This window comes from Dermacentor albipictus, chromosome 8, assembly GCF_038994185.2.
Source record: "Dermacentor albipictus isolate Rhodes 1998 colony chromosome 8, USDA_Dalb.pri_finalv2, whole genome shotgun sequence".
NCBI classification, from domain to species: Eukaryota; Metazoa; Arthropoda; class Arachnida; order Ixodida; family Ixodidae; genus Dermacentor; species Dermacentor albipictus.
In genome coordinates, this window is record NC_091828.1 from 90920783 (window position 1) to 90939648 (window position 18866).

At 45.6% G+C, this 18866-nt stretch overlaps 1 protein-coding gene across 2 annotated transcripts in view; it reads left to right on the plus strand.

Annotated features, from left to right (window-relative positions):
- Positions 1-18866, plus strand: part of LOC135911351 (cytochrome P450 3A41-like) — a 43612-nt gene that overhangs the window by 9329 nt on the left and 15417 nt on the right. The window contains exons 3-8 of one of the 2 annotated variants that reach the window (XM_065443582.2): positions 1172-1224; positions 2392-2488; positions 4086-4211; positions 7581-7830; positions 15965-16095; positions 17785-17893. In XM_065443582.2, the coding sequence (XP_065299654.2) occupies positions 1172-1224; positions 2392-2488; positions 4086-4211; positions 7581-7830; positions 15965-16095; positions 17785-17893 (766 nt within the window). The remainder of the gene's footprint in view (positions 1-1171; positions 1225-2391; positions 2489-4085; positions 4212-7580; positions 7831-15964; positions 16096-17784; positions 17894-18866) is intronic. The other variant, XM_070523695.1, reaches the window with a different exon arrangement.

Consider the following 18866-nt stretch of genomic DNA (forward strand, 5'->3'; position numbering starts at 1 on the left):
CTGCTTCTCATCGAGAACGAGGAGTATGGGTTTATTTACAGTATCTGCATCAGGACTTTGCAGTTCATCAGTGTAGCATGACTGCGAGAGAAAAGTGCCCTGCGCGGCCGCACAACAGCGGTTTGTAAACACTCGGTCCCCCCTCGATCCAAAGTTGAGGGAAACGTTCGGCCAGTCACCGTAAACAAGTCGCTTCTCTGCGCTAGAGATTACACACGCACACACTCACACACACACACTTCTTTGCGCGAGAATAACGGTCCTCAACCGACGTCAGACGGACTTCGTAGAACTCGGAGCTTACTTCAGGAAAGACGCATTTTATTCCCCGAGCTGACCCCCGCAGCGCAGCCGGTTGCCCATTGTCTTGCGTCTTGAACGGCGCGTGGGAAGGGCCTCGAACTACGTTCCCTCGGGGACTCCCCCCCTCGCGGCAGACCGGGTAGGCGGTGTCGTGTTCCGGCAGAAAGCCTGCTTCGTCGAACTCATCTTGGATCCAGCGACGGAGAGTCGAGGAGGCGCACATTGTTCTCCACACGCAGTCGACTTAGTGACGCCGTGGCTAGAGGTTTGCGGTGGCCTTCCAGGAAAGTTGACGCCCGCTGTCGCAACTGGCTGGCGAAACCTGCACACGTCAGCGGGCCGTTCTTAACACCGCCAGAGGTAGCTCTGCTCCTCCTGAATATGAACCCCCCGCGATAAAAGCGTACGCGTTGACGTGGTCTCCACGTGACCTCTCTCTATGCCACTCTTCACGAATCAGCTTGTACTGACGTCACGTGAGATGTAGCACAGTCCACAAGAGGTGGCACCACTCCGATTTCTCATTTTTAGTAATATTCGCGCTTCCAAATGCACTTTGATTGCTGCTAATGACGAACTCGTTTTACAGAGGCCTGAGATTTCAATCTAGCTTGTCCCATTATTTTTCTTTAGGGTCTCTTTAACGACTAACTGTAAACTGCGCGAAGGGTCGTCCCATTGCCTTGACTTTCTCCCACTGGAGTCTTGAAAGACTTGAAATAACACGATGTAACTGTGATGCAAATTTGACACTTTTATCATAAATAGGAACTGAAGGGAATTATTAATAAATTTAATAACTTTGTCGCATTTTCGAAGCATTTAAAATATATTTTGTTTTAAATATAACCCACTTCTTTCCTTTAAGAACACCTTGGAAGTTACGGATGAGTGGTTCAAGAAATACGGTGAAATCTACGGGTAAGTGAACGTATCAATTTAAGATATTCTTTCCTGTCCACACCCACAATGCGCCATACAAATATCCACCAAATTGTGCGGAAAATACTCACTTTCTTAACCAGTTAATGGGAGGAAGTTTCGCTTATACAAAGTCATTTCGAAGGCAATAAATGTGAAATGATTCAATAATCAGTGCTTTCTGAACGCATCACACACTTACTTGGTGGTAAAGCACTTTACACCCTTCAAGTACTGCCTTTAGAATGTACGTTAATTCTAAAGAAATAGTCCACATGCTCCCATTAAGTTGACACAAGCAGAGGAGCGTGGTCTTCGCAGCATACGAGAGTAGCCTAGCATTGTAGAGATCAGACGAGGACACCAAGAGAACCGTCAATGTGGACTCTGCTTCAAGATTATCAAAAGTTCTAAATCATAGCGTTAATGTTTACCACCTTCCTTGTTAACGCTAGGAACTAAGCATCATTTACTTGGGTTATTCAAATAAACCACTCGGGATGTTAAGCTCCCTTCGCACGCCTTGACGGCAATTATAGTCGCAATCGTTTTATGCAATTTCATTCTCACCAGATAAACTTCAGTATTCTTTAAACTTTACATTCAATTTGCAAGAAACGGATGCGTTTGTGTGACTGATAATGCGATAACAACACTGAGACCCCCACTACTCCTCACTTTTCATTTTCTGCTGCTACATCAATCATAACAGAACCTCTAATTCTTCAAACAGTTCTTGGTTTCGTCTATATAGAAATTTCATCTTTTTTTTTATGAAAACAAGAGCGGTTGTGCCGATACTTTCGTTGTAGGGAAAATGATCGATTCAATCATGCATTAATTCACGATTTTGATTTGATTCGATTATTGAAAAATCACAGCTGCTGCACCCGAACTGCAAACCTATATCGCCGTGCGAATAAAATGCTTTCTGCAGTGTAAATTTCCTATTTTTGACAATATTTCTTACATCTGTTTTAAGCATATTTTTATAGCTGATTTAAGCATTCGTTAAGGTATTTTTTTCATGCCACTTCAACTCAAACGTTTTCCAGCGCTTTTGCTGAGTGCAGTGTACTTTACAGCTCGCATTCGTTATTACTTATATTTTTTCGGTGAGGGAGGGGGGTCCTTCAATATTTGCCTGTCTCTTTGACGTCATCACAGGATCTTCAATGGCGACGCCCCTTTTGTCATGGTGAAGGACATTGAACTTTTGAGGCGTGTCTTCGTCAGCGATTTCGGTCAATTCGTGGACAGAGGGGTGAGTTCAATTCTCTTAAGTCTGCTTTCAAGATTCCTAAGCATTCTAAAGAGAACAAGGTTGTGCAATAATTACCATAATGAGAAACTAATGCCATCACTTTTCTCGTGTGACGAAATGGGGTAGAACGAAGGAGTGCAGCCTTGAGCCAATATCTCCCCAACAGGACGTATTCAACTGAGTAAAGTTGCGCATTTGCATTATTGGCCTCACCAAGACGCGACCCTTTGTGGAAACGCGGGAAACGGAATGAGCAGCTCTAGTGATTAAGAGAAGCCCTCTTATCAGAACGATGACTCCAGGTTGAGGCTTCCCTTGTTCTGTTCAATTCGACTCCATCGTCTTCAGACCCCACTGTCTTCTTTAACTTTCATTAATTGTGAAACACAACATCGGCTTTAAGCAGCTACAGTCGACGGTGACACAGAGATGGCCTCGTGCATAGGCTCACTTAAAGCTTACTGATGTCTCGGCAGGATGAAAACTTATAAACTATGTGGCGGTATTTGCCGAATATAAAACCTAATCCAATTACATCTACTACACATTGGGCACTATTCTGTGACTACGTCTTCACTTTCAGAGCCGGGAAGTAAGAATACTCATTTTTCCAGCAAAAAAAAAACACATAAGCTGAGCGTCTTCACAAAGAATTTCCTGCAGGCTGCCTTTTGAAATCAGCTATCTGACTTTCATTCTAGCCATGCTTAATATGACGTGCACTGACTTATGTGCCTGTCGTTATCGCAATGCACCAGAGTCGGGTCATTCTACTGCTTTCCCATCGTCGACACTCGTGACAGTTCTGTCTCCGCACTCCACGAAAGCTGTGTAAATGCAAGTTGGCATTGTCACAAAAAGCCTCGATGTGTCACTGTTGCAGGGTAGCTGCCAGGACTCAGACGCGACGGGTTTATCGCTTAGGCCAATGGCCTGCACTTCGTCTCGTGTGGTTGTGCGCGTTTGACTACGCTCCTACAAGGGGGCTGGAGATTTGTACGCGGGGATTTTCATCACGTGACGGTGGCTGCCATTTTCACTTTAGCAACTTGCGTGCAAACTACAGCTATGTATGCGTCACGTTTCGCAGCGCTTGGTATTTTCCTTCGATATATTTCTAGTACGCGTGCTTCTCTTTTCGTATCCAATGTCGGAGAGCTCTAGACTTTTGCATGAAGATAGGATTCATAGGCATTACGTAATCACTGTACCCCAAGTACTGAGCGAAAGTAGAAAAAGAAGCTATAGCTGACTGAAGGTAGTTTGGCTGCTCTGTTTATCTGGTTGGAACGTGTACATGGTGATAATTCACAACTGCGTAGTTCACACGCCATTCTCGAACATGGAACAGCTTCCTTCCTCGCATAAGTGCCCGTTTCTGTCAAGTTTTGAGGTATTGGTGACGCTGTATAAAATTAGAAGTTGGAAGCTTACGTTACCACGCACAATCGCTCTGCGACAAAACAAGAGTACGAAAATGAGGTGCACGTTGTAACGCGCGTGCTGCGATGCCAGGCGTAAGTAACAGTTCGAATGCTCGCGGCAACCTTCGATGCGCTTCTTCACTTGTCGTGCTTGCCCTGTGCGTTTCTCGCAGACTGTGTGGAGATCCATGAACGACAATCCGGCGTTCCGCAACTCGATTAGCATGGCACGAGCGGAGAGGTGGAAACCGATACGGCGGTGCATCTCCCCGGCATTCACGGCAAACAAGCTGCGAGCGGTAGGCCTGATTTCTTTTCTGTCAGCGAGCAGTTGTCGTCCGCTAGCGGTGGTTATAACCATAGAGTTTCCTACAAGAATTACTAGAGGGAACTCTGGCGCTAGTGTCTAAGGGAGCTACAATGGAAGCGGTTGTCCCAGCATGGGAATTATGGGAAGTACATGGACTTGCCTAAACTTCGTCCTTTTGGCTTAAAACGCGGCCTTGTGACTTTGTAAACTCGTCATTTTCAACAGTGTATTGCGTAATAAATAATTAAATAAACATCACTAAAATTGCCCGAAGGCAGGATTCGAACATAGGGACTATAGCACAAAAGACTGATATTGAAACCATTAGGCCACGTACGCATGTATCGACAAGCGAATGAAACGCCCTTGTGAATTTATCACAGGCATGAAAGTGCCTTGAGACGCTTGGCGCGTTTCGATTTGGCCACCTGGACAAGCTCAGTCGTTGCAATCATTAGCAATTGTACGCGTTCCCGGCGTCTTCTGCACTTGGAAGAATATAGATTGCGCTGAAATATACGACAATAAGATCTATATAGCGTAACATACAAAGTCACAAGAACGTCTGAATCCACAAGCATGAAGATCGGACAAATCCATGTACTTCCCATCATTCCCATGGTAGGACAACGACTGCAGCGCCAGAGTTCCCTCAAGTAATTTTTGTAGGAAACTCTATGGTTATAACCACCGCCTACAGATTTTGCTCGCCCTTATGGCCTGACGATTGCAACGAATGACATTAAAGGGACACCTACGATAAAATTACGTATGTATCAGTAGATTAGTCTTTCACAATATAAATGACGCCACTGTCAACAGAAGCAGCTTCGTGAGCGATAAATGGCTCAAAAATGGAAATACGCTTAGTGACGCCACCTTGAAGTTCCGGCACTTGCTTGCCGGTACGTCATGGGTTTTTACGGTGCATGCTGTAGTGCCTAGTTAGGCATCTATTGGCAAAAAAGAAATTGATATAATTGTGTTCTAAAGAGGACAAATATCGAGCACGCCAAGTTTCAAGCACGTTCACGGAGCCAATGCGACCGAAGTATGAAAATAAAGATGCATTGAAATCCCTGACGTCACAGTGACGTGTCGGCGCAGGGACTGTGACGAGGAACAAAAAAACTTTCACGTGAATTTCCTTTTAGACATTTCAAAGAACATTTCATCAGTATAAACTTAGCGTTTCTGCATCTTTCTTTAATACGGTGTGTTGAATAGCAAGTACCTTGTATTTGATATTTTTAATGCAATTGCATGTATTTGAATGTCAGTGGCCCCTACCTTCATATATTTATAAATCTTGCTATCCTCGACGCACAATCTGAGATGTCTAGTCTCGGTACTCTACTTTGAACATTAGCTAATGTGAAATAAGGATGGAATAATTTCAACATTGGACTGTGTACGAAAGAAGCCGTAGTTTGATACAACAAAACAATGGCAACCATGGCTTTAGTAATTGTGGTACCACTACTTCCCTGCCGTATTACATTGTCCGCAAAGTACGATAGTTGTATTATAACTTCACTCTTCCGGTACACAGAACTGTTTCATGGGTCCCATTAAAGCCATTAGCATCACTCAGAACATAAAGTGCCTTGTCTTGTGGTGCTAATTATTCTTTAGACATAGCACACATCGTAAGAATCAGAGGTATAATCGTTCGTCTCATTTCGGTCAGTTCGGTTTTGCATTTATTTACGTCAAGGAGCCGTAGAGGTTCTACAGAGGGGAGTGGTTACAGAACAAATAAACAAATCTAATGAAACAGCGCATGGCCACGGACAGCAGTGCTCAACATTTCAAGACGAGTGTCGAGGGCGACGGACGCGGGAAGGTGATTGCAGTTTTGGCTTGCTTTAAGAATAAAAGATCGAGAGTAGAAATTGCTCTTGCATTAGGGCAACTTTCATGCGACGATCACTGCGGGATGACAAGTGGCTAGGAGGCTTAAAAAGAGGCACCCTCAAATCATTATTATTGCGAAAGCAATTATACGGACACTCGAGGCGAATTCCCGCCGTCATCGTCGCCGTCGGTGTCGCCGTGATGTTCTGTAAAAAAGCACTAGTGCGTAAGTTCGCGGGCGCGCACCGTACCCTTTAGGTGGGATGGAAATAATGCAAGGGTGAGCCAAGTAGAATAGTCGCTTGGTGCGGTGACGTCGTTTCGCGTGCGCAATGAAGAACGGCATGGAGGATACGCGCCGACATTTTGCATGCGCAAGGAAGAGAAGGGGGGGGGGGGGTGTGCAGCGTAACGCGCGTCTCTGCGGTTACCCCGTTCGCAGCTGTGGCTGCGCGTGGCGACGCGCCCCCTATCTTCGAGGTGATATGCGGCGGAACCCACCCAATAGCCGATGGCTTCTTGTGCGCTGTGTTCTCGAGTTCCCAGTTCACGTTGAAGTGAGATGCAGCACGGTGGGGAATTCGCTCGCCGCTGCTGCCTCTCTTCCTCACGCCAGCGCTCGTGTCCGCGGACGTTGAGTCAGATGTGTTTCCGCTTGTCAGTGCGCGCCTTACACCGTGCTCGTTAAATTAGTCAACAAGTGAATATGTACAGCAGCTTGTGCAGCTTATACATGTACTAATATTACTCCTTCCCGCTGTATGATAATTTGCTATCGCAATCACTGCTTGGCCTTTCATGCAAACCTGCAGAATTTTAGTTTAGTAAACTTTGCAGAACAAGCATATTGGGTAAATACAGCGTCCACTATCTAGCTGATGGGTGTGTGTCATGCAAAAGACGCTAAGCTTGCCATAATACACAGATCGAAACTTCGCCTATGTCGATATAGGGAGGCATGACAATAGGTGACGTTGCGGACTCATAGATAGCTTTTAAATATATCATAATGTCAGTATAACTGGCACGTGATCCTTAGAGAACAACTCATGAGGATGTCGATAGATCTAAAGAGTGCATAACAAGATGTACAACTCCTATCCTAGATCTCCACTGAAGCATGAGAGCTGGTCTTATTTTCTTTTTCTGGCCCAGTAGGACTGCTTAATGGAAACGCTGTGTGAAATAGGTAATAATAACGTATTTTGTGTACAAATATTTATTTTGTTCTGTAAATATTCTTTACTATATCTGCCTCAAAATGTTAGCTGTTTCTAGTATTTTGTGTGATAATTGGAGTTTTTTTTTTGTGTTACAACTCCTAGTGAAAGCTATTTACATACTGTTAGGGTCAATAAAACGGGACCCTCTAACAGTACAGTTGGATCCAGAATATTTATGCGCGTGTGTGTTGTTCATCGTATTGCTAACATTAAAGTTAAACTCACGTACTCATTGAGTAATTTCGAGAAGCGTGCCGTAAACGATTGGACTTCACCAGTTTGTTCCAGGCATGGTGGAAGCCGTGGACAGCTACTTGGAGATCCTCGATGAACGAAGCGTTCGCGAAGGCCCTTCTGGTGGGCAGATTGACGTGCGACCTTACCTGAACACTCTGGCGTTCGACCTGGTCGCCAGGACCACGTTCGGTATGCGTCTTGACGTCCAGAGAAACCCCAGCAACCCGCTCTTCGTGCACGCCACGTCAGTACTTCCGGGAACACTGGCCACTCTCTTCCGCACGGCGGCGCGTAAGTTAACTCACGTGTCGCATCGGTCAATTGAAGTCATCATCACTATCATCACAATCATGATCACTAGCCTATATACCGCCCACTGGCAGAACGAAGGCTTCGATCTCCAATTACTCCTTTCTTGATCTAGCACGGCGATGCGTCAGTTAGTTCACGTGGACCATCGGTCAGCTGGAGTCAGCATCATCAGCATCATATAATCATAATCACTGGTCTATTACTCTGCCCATTGGCAGGGCGAAGGCTTCTCCCAGTGATCTCCAATTACCTCTGTCTCGCGCAAGCTCATTCGCACTTGCGCCTGCAAGTTGTGAAGATAGATATGTAAATAGCAGCTGAGAATGAATTAGCATCGTTTAGAAAACACCCGTAAGACCCATATCCAACGATCCAATACAAACATACATAAATACAAACAATGATCCAATACAAACATCGCCCCGAGGACCCCACGAACACCTTGTTCTAGAAATCGGACTGCTGCTTCACCACCTCGTCGAGCAAGGACACGACATCACGTTACAGTGGATTCCAAGCCACTGTGGCATAATGGGCAATGAACATGCCGACGCAGCAGCACGATCTGCACATGCGGAGGGCTTGCAAGACTCCATTCCATTCTCAAGGACAGACGCTGCAATGAATGAAAATTAGTGTGCTTGCAAATGAAATCATCAGAACTTTATGGAACACACCAAGTTTGAAGCACGCACGTCTACACCGACTGGACCCATCCCTTCGACTTCGACCCCCACTTGGACTCTCTCGACTCGAAACAGCAGTACTTTGCTGACTGTGACTTGGTGTCGCTTACACAAGATCTTTCGCCTTCCGAGTCGGTATGGACGACAGCGCGGCTTGCAGTCACTGCGGCGGCGAGGAGACCATCGAACACGTACTTTGCCACTGTCCTCGACACAGCGCGCACCGGCTGCCACTAGCGGCCGCGTTGGCGCTTCTTGACGACAGGCCACTTTCAGAACAGTCAATTTTGGAATGCCGACATGAACTGTCGTTGCAGCGAGAGTCGGTCAAGGCTTTGTTGACCTTTTTACGTGACAGTGGTTTATCAGAAAGACTATAATGATCCCGTTGCGCCCCTTCTTCATTTTTTTCCACGCTTTTATTTTTGTCACGCTCTTCATTCCGTCTTCCCCTTATTCTAGTGCAGGGTAGCAAACTGGAGGTTTTAACTCTGGTTATAACCTGCCTGCTTTTCTCTCACTTGCATCTCTCTCTGGGCTGCGGCTTAGCTCAGCTAACACTGGATGCGCAAAGTGAAATCTTGGTTAAGCCTGGTTAAGTCTTGATTTCACTTGGTTTACTTTTGATTTAGCTGTAATTATTACACTTAGGTATTCAATCATCGTTAAGCCAGGTATGACGACATTGCCGAGGTCGGTGGCTAGACATGACTGTGATTGTGCTTGGGTAGACACGCATCGTTCGACGGTGCGGCGCCTGTTGTGCCACATTGACAGCGTAAGCGCTAGACATGCAAAGAGACGCCGCGAACATGCGCAGCGTCGAAGCACAAACTGACAGAGCGCTAACACGGTCGCTACATAGATCTCGACGGTGCGACGCCTGTTGCATTCGGGACCCTCTCCAGTGAAGCAGTTCGCCGGGCGATATTTGCGGGGTGGTCAGACGCCGCTTGGCGACGACGACTCAAAGCCTCCTGCTTCCGCGCAACGCTCAGAGAAGACGGCCCGGCCTCGCTCTTATTCATGGCCAAGCTCGCACTGACAAGGCGAGCGCAGCGCTCCTCTTAGCCAGGTGCGTGGTGAGTCACGTAGTCAGGCAGTGTCCCACCTGCGGAGCGCGCATGCACCAAGGCGGCGGCGGCAGCCGTGGCTAGCGCACGTGACTCATTAGCAAGGTTTCCAGCTGCATAGGCGCGCGCTCACGCTATGCGCGCGAAAAAATCAGAGCCGTGTTGCTTCCGACGGCGAGAGAAAGGGCAGGAAAGGGTATCGCGCGCACTGCGCCGGCTTCATTCAGTTCGGTCTCCGTAAACGGGTGGGACGGCCACGCGTTGTGCGTTCCCCCGAGAAACGGGCAGCCTTCGACGAGTGGCGGCGAGAACTCGCCCATGAATGGGCGAAAGTTGAGTTAATGACTCTTACTGGGGATGTTTGAGACGCTTTTTCTTGAGTCCCATATTCTAATTTCCGTAGTTGCTGGGCCCACTCGCCGCACCTAGTGTTGTGATGCAGCTATCCCCATACCCCCTTCCCCCGTGCAGGGTAGCAAACCGTACGTTCGTCTGGTTAACATCCCTGCCTTTCCTGTCTTCTACTTCTATCTGTCTCTCTTTCTTAACGAAAAGCACTTCGGCCGTGTGACGCAGTTAGTTTCGCGTGACAGAACCTGACTGGGACAAGTCCACAAGGATTTCTGTTACACCGAGAATTATTGTAATTATTTCGTTACATGTTGGGATACCTTGAGGCACGCTCGCCGCACCTGGCGTTATGGCCCAGTTAGCGAAAAGCAGATCGGCCGTGGGACACAGTTTTTTCTCGTGGAGTCAACCTTACTGCAACAAGTTTGTGGCGCTTGCTCTGACCCCGAGGATTATTCTAATTTGTTACATTTTGGGATAATTTTGAGGCACACTCACCGCGCCTGTCATAATGCAGCAAAAAGTAGATCGGCCATGGTGACAAAGCTAGTTTCGCGCGTACTTAATCTTAGTGGGACAAGCATGTGAGCCTTTTTATGGCACCGCAACAAGATATAACTTCTTTCGTACCCACGCTTGGCGAAAACGCGACGAGCCATTCACAAGAGTGACAAGAGTGTGCTGCTAGCGCCAGCAGAACGCGCAAAAAATACGAACTTGTAACTCGATAGCTCTGTCTTCTGAACGGCTGAAAACAGGCTCTGCGCCCACGCATCTTTCTTGAGCGCAAGTAGAAGGAATTCTGCGAGCATTCAGCACAGTCTGCTGGAGAGCCTTGTTGTGGCCACCTCTGTGTATGCGTAGTGTACTATCACCTCGGTTGAAGCCCTGTTCGTTGGCAAACACGCAGTGGCCCGTTTATTTGTGCTCATAAAGGGCAGGAAGTAAGGCCCGGGAATGGGGGAATGCTTGGAAATCAAATGATGTCGTGGCATGTATCGTATTGCTTTTGATGAGTCGGGTATTTTTTAAGCCACGTATGTAAAAACGAATTTCCTTTGTTTGTAATGCTGCCCATTCACCACTGTCGCACGTTTAGCCTCTACACGCATTATTCCCCTAAGGTGTTAATGCCAAAATGACACATGCTTGTAAATTACTTTTCTCAGCTAACGTCTGGTAGTCCTTCGTACTGGATGTACTGCTTTCTTAGTGCCACACCGTTGGATGAATGCACAACAAACGGGAAACGAGCATTTATATAGAGCAAATTAAACATTTCCTCATTTCACAAGGCGTCTTGGCGTCGTCTTTATGAAATTGCACATGGCACACATTCGATGAAGGCTTCTAAAGATCGTTCGCAATCGTCTTTACTCAATAAAAGGATTCCGCACCAAGACCACGCGCGGTTGAGCAGTAGGAGCAAGAAAAGCCGCGCGGATCACTGCACCCGGCGTAACGCGCTCCAGCTAGCGTTCAAAACGCGCGCGCCCAAAAATGAAACCGAAAGTGTGGCTCAGGTAATAATGCGGGTGGCTTGCGGCGCTACCGTCAATTCGGCCGCTGGGCTCTACGGGAGTGTCTGCTCTTGAATTCCTTTCTCTGTGGTCGGTCTATAAATGCGCCTTTACAGCCGCCCAATCCCAGGCAAACCGACGGCAACGAGAAGATACCGAGCTGAGGGAGCAGGAGGCCGAAGCAATCCTGCATCGTTACCTGTTGGTTACACAACCATGACGTAGGTCAAATGCACGTAGGTCAACTTTCACTTACCCCCGTTTTCCGGGGTGAAGGGGAAGGTTGGCCATTTTTTTTAAGTTGTTCTCGTACTTAAATTCTCACCTGCTCTCGGTACTCAAGAAGAACTTCCATGCCATAGATTTCGCTGTATATTTACCTAATGTTTCTTGTCGTTGGCATAAAGGATACAAAGGAGGCACGAAATATTCACCACCGCATCTGTTTGTTATGGCAAGCGACAGCGATCAACATTAAATTCAGGCTAGTTTGACAGGTTAGCCAGAACATGTGGCGTGGCTATTCAGGATGACCTATATTAGAAGCGTGTGCATTATTTGGTTCCATCGACAACTGCCACGTATCCTATCCCCAATAAGGAAGTTCAGGATATGCAAATTTGGTTTGTTTATCATAGAAATAAGCATTCAGGGGAAGCTTTATCTCGGGTCGAACTCCGACTCTGCCTATTCAACTACACACAAAACGGAAAAACTCCTTTCTGAAATAACCCCTGGACTGATTTTGGTCAAATGTCTTGCATTTGAGAGAGAAAGGTAAATTCTAGTGACGGTTGGAAATGAAATTTTTATTAAGGGCCTGAAATTTGTTTAAAACTTTTCCAAAGTAAAAAAAATAGAACTAATTTTACAAATGAATAGCTCTGCATGAAGAACACATACCGATGCCGCCTGTTTAAATGAATTTAAAACGCAGAAATCATTTTATTAGACAACCAACTTGAAGCAATATTTTCGCGTTTCAGAAAGTACGTGAAGTTTTAGTGACGGCAGAGAGGAGAATATTGATTTAGGACCGCAGGTATTTTCAAAGTTTAGCGAAAAATCGAAAACCTTAGAAAAAAGGTCCAAGTTTACAAATCTGCAACTCTGTGCCAAAAACAGATATTGCAGTTATGTAAACTGCTTCTTTTAGAGCATCTAAGGCTACTAGGCCGCATGTAACAATTTACAGCTTGCACACGTTGGTTACAACCTTAACAAAGGTTTCGCGAGACTCCTGATCGCATATTATTGCCCTATTTCCTAGGCAGTGTGTATTGCACCCCTTTTTTCAGCTTCGCATGTATTATTACACGCACCTTAAATAAGTACAAACGCATTGTTCACGGCTGAGTTAGAGTTTTAACAAGATAATTTCGCTTTTTTTGAAGTTTTCTTATCTTTAGCGATTACTATTTGAAAAATATCCGGCCTAAACAAAAGAGCCACTACCTACAACCACTAGATTTTAACATATTCTTTTGAATTGTATTTGTTGCTTTTATATGAAAAAGTTCAACCCTAGTAGATAGAGCAAGCAATGTTTTATTTTTATTTTTGTATTTATATTTGATAAAAATTGTTCGAAATCGCAAATAAAAAAATATACCCTGACGTAGTAAGTTTCTACTTCTGTAACTCAGTGATAAAACCTGCTATAACCATTTAGTAATGTGTCCCTATTAAATCATATAAAGCTTAAGAAATTATGCAGGATCCACCACTCTCAAGTACACTAATAAAGTAAGCGTAGAACTTGTGCATAACGCTCGTGAACATGCAAACAATGTCTCTTATGCTGTAAATAAATACACCAAGTGCACTCGCCTTAAATGCTTTGAAAGTGGCTGTTAGCAGAATATTCAGATCTGTTCTTGCTGCAGAGTTACTGATGTGTTGACTTGGCGCGTAAACTTTCTCAAACATCACTTTTCAAAAAATATTTAAAAAGTATTTCATTACTGAAATCGAGATACTGCTTTCGGTTCACTACAATTTACCTTTTTTTGCACTTTCAACCAACTTCATTCAAATCGGTCCAGCGGCTTTCTCATAAAATCATTTCTGCGTTATTCATGTATTTAAATAGGCAAATCGCAATTGGTTTCAAGGTAAAGCTTTTATAGTAAAGGCCCCTCTGCAAGCCCCGGGACAAATCTTGTGTGTACATGGATGGACGGAGGGATGGATGGATGGACAGAGGGATGGATGGATGGACGGACGGAGGGATGGATGGATGTTATGAGCATCCTCTTTGGAACGCAGCTGTGTGTTGCGCCACCAAGCTCTTGCTATTATACTGCCTAATGCCCTACCTGGCTTAAGAGAAAAAAAAACACCAATAATTCCCATAACCAAATTTTCTAACCCCTTCATTTTGAACCTTGGTATTGTACGTCCACGTCTTTTATTTTTTTTATTTTTTTGGGGGGGGGTGTTGTTTTCCTACTTTTATTCCACCAATTTTCCAATCACCTCTCACTAATCTCTACCCCTGGGCTTCAAGGAGGCCAGTGATGCCTAAATCGACTACAGACAAGATATCTGGGTGGATACAATGAAAGTAGTGCGACACCGCTAGTAAGCGTGTTACCGCAACAATTTCTCAAAGAGTTTCCTTACTAAAACCTTGTGAAAAATTGAAATCTTGGTTGCCATGTTACTGGGAGTCAAACGTAACTATCACCCTGTGCTTTCTTTGCATCTACTAGCATCCTGAAGCAATACTTCTTCGCTGCTTACTCCCAAAACGGAGCTGAAGGACCAGCGTCACGTTTACGTAACGAGCTTTCCCCCTTACAAAACAGCAAAGTAGCGCCGCCTCGTAGGGATTCCAGGAAACTCGCGAGATGTTCCTTGCGTGGCGCACGTATAGCGCCCTGATGTTTAGTGGAGCCCGGCATAAAACACATTCATGCTAACACCCGCTCATGAGGTTGCTAGCCATTTGAACATTGTTCTGCTTACGCAATGCGGCTCCGGTTTGCTATATTATTGGAACACAGGACCACTTTGGTGAAGGCGCTGCAACCTCTAACGGCATGTTCCATGTGACACGGTCTTTCATCAGTGATTACAGAATACACTGCAATGGCTCTACAACGAAATGGCATTAAAACGAAGGGTTACGCATATGCCGGCCAACTTCCTATCTACCACGTGTATTGTGAATGCCTCTGCAGGGAAGACCACTGCAACGGACATGCCCGTACAACAGGGGAATACAGACGACCCCGAAGGCTAATTTGTTGCTTTATAACAAGCGCCGCGTAGTGGGGGCACATGTCGAACGCGCCTCCGTGCGTGAGGGTCCGTCAACCATCTTAGTTGTGGTACGCCTCCCCTTCTCCGACTTTCAACCGACGGGGTGAGCGACTGTGACCTGACACCGGGCGACATCGCCGACGCCACCAAGGACCAGACGGAGGCCCAAGAAGGCAGCAGTGGTGAAGAACTCGCAGACTTACAGAGTCTGAACGATGCGCGCAATCGAAGTTACGCATGTGTACCTTGCATCACTTCCGTATTTTGCCGCTATGCATGTTAGTAAACACTTTGCCGCAGCGTTGTGTGCAGTCACGCAGGCTGCCAAACTTATTAGGCATAATAGGTATCGGTTACTTCACGAGTATTTTTTGAAATCATGCTAATTAACTATAACGATTTCGTTTTGCCGAGCATGCTTAGCGTTCCGTGTAGCACGCGCCACAATGCGCCATCTTTACACCAAATCGACCTGCATAACAAAGAACTTTCGAGATCCCCAGCTCTTTGTTATAAAGGCTTTCCACTGTGTAGCTATTTACACGCAAGCATATACGCCACGTGTGTCAAATCGGCGATAGTACGTGCGTCGCCGCAAGCGAAGCCAGCGCCGGAGGAGGAAGGCCCCTGGAGGTTGAGAAAACCTGTCGTTGTTAAACGCGGTGAAACCATGTTTGTCGAGGAATTACGCGGTTTTGCTCACTTTGGGAAAGGACACAGACGCTGTTCTGTGCCGTGAGCAACTAGCGCCTCTACAAATGTTCCGCAAGACAACACAAGACGCCGCTCGGCGAGGCAGCAGCAGCGAGCGAATTGACCTTCTTCGTGCGTCTCGCTCTAACGCGATCAAAAAGTCCAAGGCACAGCGCATGCGCAGCTACCAGCACTCGGCGCACTTTGTACACGTCCCAGATTGCTTTCAAGATGCGGGCAGCCACGCGGCGTACGCACCAGCTGCGATAAGAAGCAGGCTAAGTCCCAGTTTGACCTTGGCGGAGCTTGAAGGTTAGATTTACGTAACCAGGCGTTTTCCGCGTCTGCACCTCGAGTAGTCGAGCTATCGCTCTAAAAAAATCGCCGCGTTCGCGCTCTTTCCGTTTGTGATCGTGGTGCGTGTTCGCGGCGACGATACGTTTGCGCGTAACCCGCGTTCACAACGTGAAACGTCATTGTAACCTTTTCTTCTTCTTTCCCTGTTCTGTGAAATTACGAACAGAGTTTTTCTCGGACGTGAAAGGCTGCGTGCCTCTCATGCTCACTCTGGACCGATGGTTGGGATACGATGCGTTCCAGTCACTGGCCGATTGCTCCATACCCGCCATCAAAATGCGGAGAAATGACTCAACGGTAAGCGAAATGAACGCGGTGTTGTTCTGAGCGCTCAGCTGCGCTTCGAGAACTTTAACAACATATATGTGTCAAACATTATCGTGAATGTTGGACTTTATTTGGAGCACTGATAATTGCTACAGACGATGTCAGGGCGTGCATTGCATGCATCAATGTTGGGGTCAAGATTTCTTGGCAGCTTTACTGCTAACAGCAACTATTGGAACACACAGGAGAAGTTTAGATAGCTTGCTTAGGCCGTAGTTGATCAAAATCGAATTAAATACTGCGTGTTTAACAGAACCGTTAAAGTTGTATCAGTATATCAGCTGGTACTAGATACTTTATTACTGTCCTTTTTTACGTTGTTTGTGAAAAGCGAGAAATTTCGGGCCTCTGTATGACATTCCAAATATAATGACCAGGTCATATAGCTGTACATTGAGACCAGACAGCATCTTGCGATAAACTAGAATTCTACATCATCTAGACTGAACAGTTGCCTACTCTTTTACTTACGTTTATTTAGTCATTCAGACGTCTTGCTTTTTGCTGTTTATTACTGAAAGCTTTTCGGTCTTCCTTTCTGCATTTCGTTTCCTAAAATCTCCTGTTATTTTTGTATGAAATAGTTTCGCTTTATCGCTTTACTCATCGCATCTGTGACCCTCACATTATTTTGTGGTACTCGAGATCTGGTGTAACACGCTGTGTCCATTGAATATATCTGCTACTATATTGCTTTTTGTGTTCTTTATTTTGTTTATGAAGTGTTGGCATGCCTCAGAATCGTACTTCTCGCTTTTGTAATCACCTCGCGGCCACTCATGAACAATTAGTAAAATTAAATGAACTCAAGCACCAAGGGTCAGGTACGTAGCTCCTAAGTAAATATCATAAATACCATTAAATTTATTGGTACCCGCCGTGGTTGCTCAGTGGCTATGGTGTTGGGCTGCTGAGCTCGAGGTCGCGGGATCAAATCCCGGCCACGGCGGCCGCATTTCGATGGGGGCGAAATACGAAAACACCCGTGGTACTTAGGTTTAGGTGCACGTTAAAGAACCCCAGGTGGTCAAAATTTCCGAAGTCCTCCACTACGGCGCGCCTCATAATCAGAAAGTGGTTTTGGCACGTAAAACCTCATAATTTAATTTTAAATTTATTGGTACGACATTTTATTTAGAACAAATAACTTAGGTAAGTAATATGTGAAAGCAGTGAAATCACGTAAATAATGTGTGTTAGACGAAAATTTATTAAGCTTAAACCATTTTATACACGCACTGAACTTCACCTTAAAACCATTGTGGCATCTATTTTGTGGGCAGTTACTGAGTGAAAGAGTAGTTCACATTAAAATTCAAAATTTTTCTGGCATTTGAGAGTAGAAATAAACGAAGGAATACAAGCAGTCCTTATCATTTAACCATACATTTAACTAAAAATGTCGAATTGCCTTAGTAGTTCTTTTAGGAAGCAATAAAGAAGGTCAGCTTCTTTTCAATCAGTGCGTAAAAGCTCAAATTTTCTCTTACCGATGACTTTGTACGAAATCAAACGGCGAGCTGCTAGTTTTATTTTGCAGTCCCAATGCAAAGAGCGTTGCCTAAGGAAATGTGTTGCAAACGTAGAGAGCATCTTGTTTCGTCCGTCCACGCTATTCACTCGGTGCAGGGTAGTGAAATTCTCGTTTATAATTTCAAGCTCACACGGCCAGACCTTCTCCAGTGCATGCTGGAAATGGAATTCGACAGCACGCAGATAGACGTGAGCGGATTCCGCTGTACCGAGGAGGAACGGGAACTACACAAAGGTGCGCCTTCCCGTCACATATCTGATGCTTGCGAGCTCTCGCACGTCACGAGCTATACGTTCCCACAGATGCTTTTGTTCCGATAGCAATTATATACGCATACATTTGAGGTGCAATTTCGCCGTCGCCGTGCTGTCCCAGTGTCGAATCCCATAAGCTGCCCAGGTGCGGAGCGTCAGAGGGTCTTCACAGACACTCAATGCGTTTGGTTGCAAAAAGTCCCGAAGCCAAACGACGCACCGTCCCGCTCTGCTCGACCGACTTTGCCGGTGCCACGGCGGTGTTTTGCACTTCGTGAATAAACTGCAATTCACAAATAACCTGCCTGATTAATTACTTTTTGGGGCGCATTGCAACTTACGAATTGTAGCTAGCCGGTGAGCTCACAAGACGCTTCCCCTTGAAATCGGTCTACAGGATGGGGCACCAACTTCAGTGTATCATTTCCCAAATGTGTGTGACGAAATGCACGAACGTTTCAGTTACGTTTGTGTGTCAATACATAAACGAAGGTGATTTGCCAAAAGTATGGAACAGTACATTTCTGCCACGCGTTTGATAGCGCAGATCTGTAACCCCCGTTAACATCCTCAAAATTTCTTCCTGGGGATGTGCCTTTGCAGTCTGACCGGCTGCAATTCTCAATTTGCGATATGTGACGTAGAGTATTTAACGAGTTATGTAGTGACTCTACCTCAATTAGCCGATTCTGTGTATAAATTTTCAGTGGAAGTAATCTCCAACTTTTTTAATGTTCTGGCTCAATGAATGCAATTATGCTATCGGCTACAAAAGATGTTTAAAAATTCGGTAAATTCAAAAATTATTCCCCCCTGTATATTCTTAACATTTCTTAGCAAAGCTACATGTTCTTTTTTGTTGTTGTTGTTGTGGTTTACTGTTTCTGTATGCTGAATGTTTCCAGTGTTCTTCAAAATGCCTTTGTCACCGCAGTTCGCAACTATTTTATTGT